Source organism: Elephantulus edwardii, unplaced genomic scaffold, assembly GCF_000299155.1.
Source record: "Elephantulus edwardii isolate Elephantulus edwardi_28Jun2011 unplaced genomic scaffold, EleEdw1.0 scaffold00036, whole genome shotgun sequence".
In the NCBI taxonomy this organism is placed as follows: domain Eukaryota; kingdom Metazoa; phylum Chordata; class Mammalia; order Macroscelidea; family Macroscelididae; genus Elephantulus; species Elephantulus edwardii.
In genome coordinates this window covers 15,825,850-15,835,682 of record NW_006399786.1, presented here as the reverse complement: position 1 = coordinate 15,835,682, position 9,833 = coordinate 15,825,850, and the positions used below count along the sequence as shown (strand labels likewise).

The 9,833-nt window shown below is 37.9% G+C and overlaps 1 protein-coding gene across 1 annotated transcript; it reads left to right on the top strand.

The window, feature by feature from the left end:
* The first annotated feature begins 702 nt into the window (after positions 1 to 702).
* Positions 703 to 1,452, top strand: PLEKHF2 (pleckstrin homology domain containing, family F (with FYVE domain) member 2). The gene has a single exon (XM_006884575.1). It carries the CDS (start codon positions 703 to 705, stop codon positions 1,450 to 1,452), a length of 750 nt encoding a protein of 249 aa, XP_006884637.1.
* The last annotated feature ends 8,381 nt before the right edge of the window (positions 1,453 to 9,833 follow it).

The window sequence follows — 9,833 nt, the reverse complement described above, 5'->3', positions numbered from 1 at the left end:
AGAAGTCATGGGCTTGGACAAGTAATAGGTTATTCTTAGAATATAAGTTTAAAAGTAAGGACTGACTTATGGTGAAGCTTGGAAACAGGCCATACAGGGCCTGCAATGCCATGTTCAAGAGCCTCTATAAGTTATTTTATGGGGAGTTATTTTGAGCAATTGCAGGGTCAGATTTGTATTTTATAGTTTATGGCCTAAATGATTTAGGAACCCAAACTGAAGACAAGAGGGCATGTTAGAACACAGCTGCAGTTGTCCAGGGCAGAGGATTAAAGCCATAGCTCAAAGCAATTCTTGTTAGCCTTTTGAAAAATAAAATAGCTCTTTCCTTGAGATTATACAAAGATATATATATCAGGCCTTTTGTTGTGTTTAGTTATTATCATAGAGAAGACAATGTTTTACATTTGTGTGAAAGCAATGACTTGTTAGATTAAACATGGACTATGTTATTGTTCTTGTGTATCGAAGCAATCCAGCAATTTTTCAGAGGTGGTTAATCGCATGGGGGGAAATTGCTCATCCTTCTCCTGCAGAGGACCTGAGGGCCTCGAACCTTCTGGGATTGCAGCACAGTTTTTTGGCCACCATGCCACCAAAGCATCCCTAAATTTGGGCTGTCTAATTTTAAAATTTATACGAGTTTATAATTTCCATGTGCTGATTTATTTTTTCTTTTTTCCTTAAGGCTATTAGGAAAAGATGGTGGATCGCTTGGCAAACAGTGAAGCAAACACTAGACGCATTAGTATAGTGGAAAACTGTTTTGGAGCTGCTGGCCAACCCTTGACAATACCTGGACGAGTTCTTATTGGAGAAGGAGTGTTGACTAAGTTGTGCAGGAAAAAGCCTAAAGCAAGGCAATTTTTCTTGTTTAATGATATTCTTGTATATGGCAACATTGTTATCCAGAAGAAAAAATACAACAAGCAACATATTATTCCCCTGGAAAATGTCACTATTGATTCCATCAAAGATGAGGGCGACCTGAGAAACGGATGGCTTATCAAGACACCAACAAAATCATTTGCCGTGTATGCCGCCACTGCCACTGAGAAGTCAGAATGGATGAATCATATTAATAAGTGTGTTACTGATTTACTCTCCAAAAGTGGGAAGACACCCAGTAATGAACATGCGGCTGTCTGGGTTCCTGACTCTGAAGCAACTGTGTGTATGCGTTGTCAGAAAGCAAAATTTACACCTGTGAATCGGCGTCACCATTGCCGCAAGTGTGGTTTTGTTGTTTGTGGGCCCTGCTCTGAAAAGAGATTTCTTCTTCCCAGCCAGTCCTCCAAGCCTGTGCGAATTTGTGACTTCTGCTATGACCTGCTTTCTGCCGGGGACATGGCTGCGTGCCAGCCTAACAGATCAGACTCTTACAGTCAGTCATTGAAGTCTCCTTTAAATGATGTGTCTGATGATGAAGATGATGATGATAGCAGCGACTAAGGACACATTTTGAAATATTTAATTGGATGTGACTATCTAAGAACTCAGTCAGCTTTGGAGAAGAAAAAAATGTAAAATTCTGAGTGCTATCTCAATTTTGCTGTAGCCATGAATTTGCCTGAGAAATTTTTGACCTAGGTGCCTCATTATGTTCTTTAGAAAGCAAGTCCTCCCCACCCTTTCTATAGAGACTGTTGCAAATAGATCAGATGAAGTTTTGACCTTCTGTTCTTGTTTATTTTTAGAGTATTTTTGAAGGTTGGATATGCTTCTTACTTAACAGATTATGTACTGCATTTTTAATTTTTGTTATGTGGAAAACGAAAGCAAAAAATAATGATAAAAGGAATATAATATGACTAACAATAATGTTAGCTTTTTTCTAACCTTCTGATATAATGGTTAAGATACCAGTAACAAAAATGTATAATTTGGTGATACTTTGATTTTTCACATACCAATTGGTGCCTTATCTTAATAGCACTGTTAACATGAAATGAGTCCCTACTTTCTCACATTTTAATTTGTTTAAAAACTATGCTGGTGCTCCTGAGTTTATAAAATGAATGTTTTTGATTGGGTGTAATTCTGGACAGCAAAAAATAACTAAATTTAGAAATATCTTCATAAATATTTTTCCATAAAATAGTTATATTTTTACATTTTATAAGTACCAAACTATGATTGTCAGATACATAGTTTAAATTAATAATAGGTTGTAAATTTTAGGAATTTGGTTTGAAATTATCAAATAATACTGAATTGTCATATTGCATTAGTTTCTACTTTTAATAAGACCATTTATATTCATCTGCTTTAACATTGTTTCTGGAATGGAAAAAATCTTTTTGTAATACCCTTGAAAATTAACTCTGTCTTAAAGCAATAATCTAACAGTAGAGCACAACATATGCTTAAAGATTTGAAAGAAACAGTGGTCAAATAGAAAATGTCTTTAGAAATTTAAGCTTGACTACATTTCATATCTATTGGAAGTATTGTTTATTTCTGTATGAAGCTATCTTTCATTTACAAATATAGTGTTATATTTTATAAAGTTTTGTAAAGTCCCAAACAGTATTTCTATTTTTGTAAAACAGTTTCATGTTGAATCTGTTTGTGAAATCTTTTTGCAATCTATGGAAATAGAATAGCAGTTTTTAAATTGTGAACTTGTTGAGCCCAACAAGATTGCTTTTGAGAAGTGGTAATTTTTCACTCTTTGCTTTTGAGGCACCCATTAGGTTGAAAGTATATTTATCATAAAACTTGATGCATTTTGCACTACTCCTCATTTGTATGCTGCAAATAATTAAAGTCTTTGAAATATGATAAATCAATCTAAAGTTGTAAATTGTATTTTGTTTTAATCTTCAAATAGGGATATATTGCAAATGTCATGAGAGGTTTGATTGAATAACCTGTGATCAAAGACTCTTTGGTATTTTAATTTAAGGCACTAGTTTTACACTACTGTTCAATCTTCAAAGTATATGAGACACACAAATCTTCCTGTAGAAAATGTGAAAGAAAAGCACAACAGGGCTAGTTTTTAGTTTTTATCAATCAAATGGACTTTAACTTCTAAGTTATGTATACATAGAATCAGTCAACATATCTAGAAAGGATTATGAGACCTGAGAATGGGGACTTGCTGAGAAGGAACTTTTAGCAAATTCAGAAACCAAGGAGAAATGTTCCAAAATAACATTTGCATTGTCAATCTTTCTTGGCTCTGTTTTTACAATTAAAAAAAAAATACAATTTGCCATCTGTTCTCTGTGTGTTGTGACTTGAAGATTCCTCACTTCCCCCAGGTTAAGTAATAAAGGTATACATCCGTGCCTCATTACTCAACAACCGTACGTACTTGCTCTATTCTAGGCTTGGCTCTTTAGGTGTTATGAGTAAAGCAGAAAACACAAATTCCCTTCTTTTCAGGCTAATTATTTATGTGGAAATAGAATGGGCGAAATGTTTTCTTCTAGCATTTTTCAGTCACTTTTAAAACTTTGATCATAAATCGATATCAAATTAAAAAAACCTTGAACTCACTGCCATGGAGTGGGAACCGACTCCTAGCTAACTCTTCTGTGGGTTTCCAGAGGCTGTAAATCGCACAGGAGGTGAGTGCCCATCTTTCTCCCTCAGAGCAGCTGGTGACTTCAAATTGCTAGAGAGGCATCACTTTTGAGTGAACCGTACCGTATCCTGTGCCATGCTCATCATCCTTGACATGCTTGAGCCTACTGTTAAAGTCACTGTGTCAGTGCATCTTGGTGAGGGTCTTCATTTCATTCTCTGACCCCTCTCTTCCTGATAACCTGCTCTAAGTATGTGAGATGAAAGTTCCATAAAATGAGTTATGATTATAGTCAAGGATAATCTGTTCTTGTTTTCTATGAATATTTGTTATTTAGACTATTATAAAAATATGACTTATGAATTCAAGAAATCTATTAAACCCAAGATTTAGAACTTGAAGCATTCAGAAGTCATACATGTTTTGAAAAGTACAAGGTCAAAATGTTGGCAACTGTTTGAATTTCATTTTTAAATTCATACTTTGGTTTCTGTGACTGTGAGTTGCCCCACTACTTCCCATGATCCTATCTCTCTAGATTTTATAAATTCAACACTAAAAATAGCAAGGACAGTGTGAGGACAGCCATATCTGACCTCTACTAGTTCTACAAAGTAGAACAGCCCCCATCACCAATGTGTAAAACCAATTCCCATGAAGTCAGACATGTTCCCCATGCTCACCTGCCTACTACCAACTCCAACACCAAACATACTGCCCTACCGTGTCTGAAATATGATGTAATAACTGCACAGACTACATCAAACCATACTCATGATTATGGGCTTTATAAGGGAAGTTAACAGGTTATAAATTCAGGTTGACAAACAGGATACAATTTCACCGGACAGCTTTCAAAGAGTACTCCCAAATCCTTCAGCCTTGCAGTTTTAGACCAGTGTTACAAAGTTCTCCTAATCCTGCCAATTATGGCTTCCTCTCTCTGTACTCCAACAAACTTGGGCAAAGTCATCTAGCTCTGGTTCCGTGATGTAGCAGTCCTGAGGACAGCACTGTCTCTTACCAGCTCTCTGTTTCTCTGCTATGGCCGCTTCCCTATCTGAGAGTTGTAGGAATCTTTGGACCTGAAGGACTTGCACTGCATTCTCTGTGTTTCTTTTGCTGGTGGTGGAGATTACCAGATTCTGCCACCGAATCTATACAATGTAATGGCAATACTAGCTAATCACCTTGTGGGTAGAATAACACACCCTTTTTGTATAATCCTGCCTATCCAGAGGACAAAACTTAATGGATAGGAAGCCATTTTTAATAATAAAGCCTTTACACCACAGCAACCTAGAGCATTTCCTGTGCCCTAGGTGTGCCTTACAGTACTGACATCTCCCTCCCCAAACTCCCACTGTCTCTTCTCATGGCTATAGTGTCTGCTAACCAGGTCCTCAAATGTTTTTTCATTCTCTCCTTCCTTTGGACACTACCTCCTTAGAGGCTTCCTCTTTAGTTTTAGACTAAAGGCAAATACTAGGGATAGATCAGGGTTTAGGACTGTTGTACATAGGGTCGCTATGAAAGCAACTCGGCACACAACAACAAACTGCTGTTAGCCTTACCTTGTAATTATGCTATAGCTATCCAAATGCCTTTAAGTTGTGGTGCTGGAGAACAGCATTGAACTTAGCATGGACTGCCAAGAGAAGTAACAGGTCTGTCCTGGAGAGGGCAAAACCAATTTTCTCCTTGGAGGCAAGGATTTTGAAGCTCTGGAGGGACAGCATAGGAAAGGAAGACCCCAAATGAGATGGACTGACAGTAACTGGGGAAATGGAGTGTGTGTATTGGAGTCAGTGAGACTAGGTCAGGATAGAATAGGGCTCGGAGGTATCTATGAATCACAGGTGACCTGATGACACATAACAACCGCATAACTATTCTTGCTGCAAACCTGTTTGGAAAAAACCTTTAGCCACAAAATACAGTGTGTTAAAATACAACTTAGTGGCTTTCACATAAAACTGAATTGAAAAAAATGAATGAAATGAATAAGCATATTTCTTTTATATTATTTTTAAATTATATTTTAATGAAAGTTTATCAAGAACTTGGGCTTCCAACCATTCACTGTTGCACATTTTTCTCCCTGCCCCCTTCCCCCACCCCCAGGTTGCTTTTTTCTTGGGGAAAAAAGTCCTTTCATTGTTACATAGTTCCCCCCCACCCCAGACCATTTTCCTATGCAGCTTATTCTGGACTCTTGTTTTGCCAATAATACCTAATTACATATTTCTTTTATACAGTTCTCTCCCTCATCTGTGTCAATACTGCGTAGATTATTTATCCCCTCTTAGTTTCTCTCCAGCCCCCATGTCAGTACTGTTTTAAATCAATGGCATTATGCAGTATTTTTGTGACTGAGATGTTTCACTCAGCATAATGTCCTCCAGGGTCACCCATTTTGTATAGTAATTCATAAATTCCTTGTTTTTCAATGCAGCGTAGTATTCCATTGTGTGAATGTACCATACCTTCTCTATCCATCCATTTGTTGATGGGCACTTGGATTGTTTCCAGCTCTTTGCTATTGCAAACAAAGCCGCTATAAACATGGGTGTGCAGAATAAGCATATTTCTAAAGATAAAAATATCCCTTGTAGAGGTAAAGAAAAACAAAATGGATGTCAGAACAGACTGATAATTGCACAGAACATTGAAAAGCCCAAACAAAAGGAAGAAATGAAGTAAAGGAATTGAACAAAAGATTCCAAAGACATCCTGAAGTGAAGTAGTATAATGCAGTGTGCAATGAGCTAGAATCAGAGAAAGAAAATCGCTCAGCATTTCTCAAGCTGAAATAGCGAATAAATTTAAGCCTTGAGTTGCAATACTAAAGGGAGCTGTGGGCAAAATCTTAAATGATTTAGGAAGCAGCTGAAGAAGACAGAAGGAATACAGAGTCATTGGTCCAAAAAGGACTTGGCTGACAGGAAACAGCATGTCATCAAGAACCAATTGACATGTTCTGACAGACAGATGGAACCCTATCAAATAATAATCTTGAGAAGAATGGGGATGTCAGAGCACTTAATTGTGCTCATATGAAACCTATCTGTGGACCAGGAAGCAGTAGTTAGAACAGAGCAGGGAACCACTGTATGGTTCAGGATCAGGAAGGGGTACATCAAGGATGCATCTTATCTCCATACTTTTTCAATGTACATGCAGAAACAGCATTCGGGAGGCTGGACTTTATGAGGGAATGTGGCAGTAGGATTCTAGGAAGGCTCAACAACCTGCTTTATGCAGATGACACACCTTCCTTGCTGAAAATGAGAAGGACATGAAGTGTTTGCTGCAGAAGGTCAAGGACTGCAGTCTTCAATGTGGATTGAAGCTAAACATCAAGAAAACAAAGATTCTCAGCACTGGACCAATCAGCAGCTTCATGATGGACTGAGAAAAAATTGGTTCCACAATCAACACTCTTGGCATCAGCAGTCAGGAAATCAAAAGACAAATTGCATTGGGAAGTCTGCTCTCCAGGACCTTACTAAGTACTTTAGGGCAATGATGTCAGTCTGGAGACTAAATTGCACCTAATCCAGGCCATGGTCTTCACAATAACTTGCTATGTATTGGAGAGCTGGACAATAACTAAGGATGTTAGAAGAAGGATCGATGCCTTTGAGTTGTGCTGGAGAAGAGTGCTGAGCATACCATAGACTACTAGGAGAACAAACAGGTCTGTCCTGGAGAGAGTGAAATCAGGCTGCTCCCTGGAGGCAAGGATTTTGAAACCCTGTTTCACATACTTTGGATACATGGCCAATAGGGACCAGTCCTTGGAGAGGGACATCATGGTTGGAAAGGTGGAGGGACAGTGCAGGAAAGGAAGACCTGGATTGAGATGGATTGACTCAGTGACTGTAGAAATGGGATTAGATTTGTTACAGATGATGAGATTGGCTCAGGATAGGACAGATTTCAGAGCTAGTGTACATAGATAGTGTACATAGATAGGGTCTATCACCGGGGACTTGATGGCACATAACAACAACATCATTAATATCTGCAAGCAAAATTTTGTTGAAGATTACTAAAAGATGGCTAGAATAGTGAGTATAGTGACAGCTGTCAAAAATAGAAGCTGGATTTAAAAGAGGCTGTGCCACCATTGCTAATCATTGTTGATGCCAGATGAATCTTGCTCAGTGCAGAAAATAACAGAAAAATATCTGAGTTTTTCTGATTATGCAAAAGCATTTAACTGTTTGGATCAACAAATTTGGGCTAACACAGAAGAATAGGAATACCAGAACACTTAATTGTGCTCAATTGTAAGCTATTGTCTGAACAGCAAAAACCACTACATGGCTTAAAGTTAAGAAAGGTGTGCGTCAGGGCTGTTTTGTATCTCCATATTCAACTTGTAGGATAAGCAAATCTTTTGAGAAGCTGGACTTAGTGAAGAAGAATGTGGCAGCAGAATTGGAGGAACAGCATCAACAACCCTGCATTATGCAGAGGACAACCTTGTTCACTGAAAGTAAGAACTTGAAGAGTTTCCTGCAGAAGATCAAGGACTGCAGCCTTCAATATGGATTACTTCTCAACATCAAGAAAGCAGATCCTCACCACTGGTCCAATACTAATAGGCAACAGTATGATAGATGGAGAAGAGATTAAAATTGTCGACAATTTCATCTTGCTTGGATCCACATTCAACACCCTTGGTACCAGTAGTTTAAGAAATAAAAAATTAATGGTATTGGGAGAACCTACTGTCAAGGACTTCTCTCCAGATTACTAAATAATAGCAATGTCACTTTAAAGACTAAGGTGTGCCTGATCCAAATAATGGTCTTCTCAGTTGCTTGCTATACATCTGAAAGTGGGGCAATGACTAAGAATTACAAAAGAAGAATAAATTCATTTGAGTTGTGGTGTAGAAGAGGAATATGGACTGACAAGAGAACAAACACAGCTATCTATCATGGAGAAAGTGAAACTAGGGTGCTCCTAGAGACAAGAATGATGAATCTGTCTCATATACTCTGGGCATGTTACAAGGGCAGGTTAGTCTTTGGAGAAGGACAAAATGCTTGGAAAAGGTGGGGAGGGTCAGCTTAAGAGAGGAAGATCTTTACCAAGATCTATTGACAAAGAGTGACTGTAGCACTGAACATAAGTGTGTCAGAGATGGTGAAGGATGGCCCAGGACAGGGCAGGGTTCAGATCCATTGTACATAGGATCACTATGAGTCAATGTGACAGCACATAACAAGAAGTAAAGAATTCATGTTATTTGACATACAGTCTAAAGGGTAGTCCTTGATATGATCATGAAATAAATATGACAGTGAGAAACTTGAAAGAAAAAACAAGACCACCTTCCTATGTATGAGTTTGTAGCCATTTCAGACAGGCCTGGAGATGTGCTTCCAAAAAGTCACGTATTTGAAAACCCTATGGAGGGGTCTCTGCATACATGGGGTCTCCAGGGTCTACAGAATGGACTCTGGACAATAGCAACAACATGGAGTCACTTGATCAGGAACAAGTATCTAGACCCTATTCCTTCCTGTAGCCTCTATCATTGCCTCCCAGGAGCTATGGAACTGATCTAAGAGCAATTCGATCATCTGCTGTGCTGAGTTTGACAGCAGCATTACATCAAAAGCTGTTCTGAGTGTTTTAGGGGCAAGATTACCTATTGAAATGAGTCTTTATTCTGCTATGGAAACTGCCTTCAAGTCATGATGGTATTTGTTTCATTTTCTGTAGGCTTGCTTTTCCATGCAAAACACCAACAGTGATAGTTAACAATACTACTTTGTATGTCATCTTGCTCTAAACATGTTATTAAGTCAATTCTCACATCAGCCTTGTGAGGTAGACATAGTATCATTAAGCCTAACTTTGTGATGTTAGAATAAAAATTATATTATACCAACTCTAGAAATTGATTAAAGTTTATCTAACATAAGATGTGTAAATTGGGACTAAAAAGTAAAGATTTTTGGATTAAAAAGTAAAAAAATATTCCAAAGAGGAAAAATCTTTTATAGATACTTATACTTCTATTGATAGTAAAGGATACATACATTGCCTTAGAAACAGGCCTAGAACAGTGTTCATAAGGTAACTCAAGGACACATTTTCTTGAGTAACAATTCAACTAATTACTAATTTACTCCAAAGTGAAACCGTAGTGTGACCTTTGGAGCTTCTACAGATAGAAGCTTCTATAAATGGACAATGCCTGAGAGGGAACATTCCTTTACTTATTAAACTGGACAATTGCTTGTCTTAAATGTGACTTAGGAAACTGGTTTTCTCA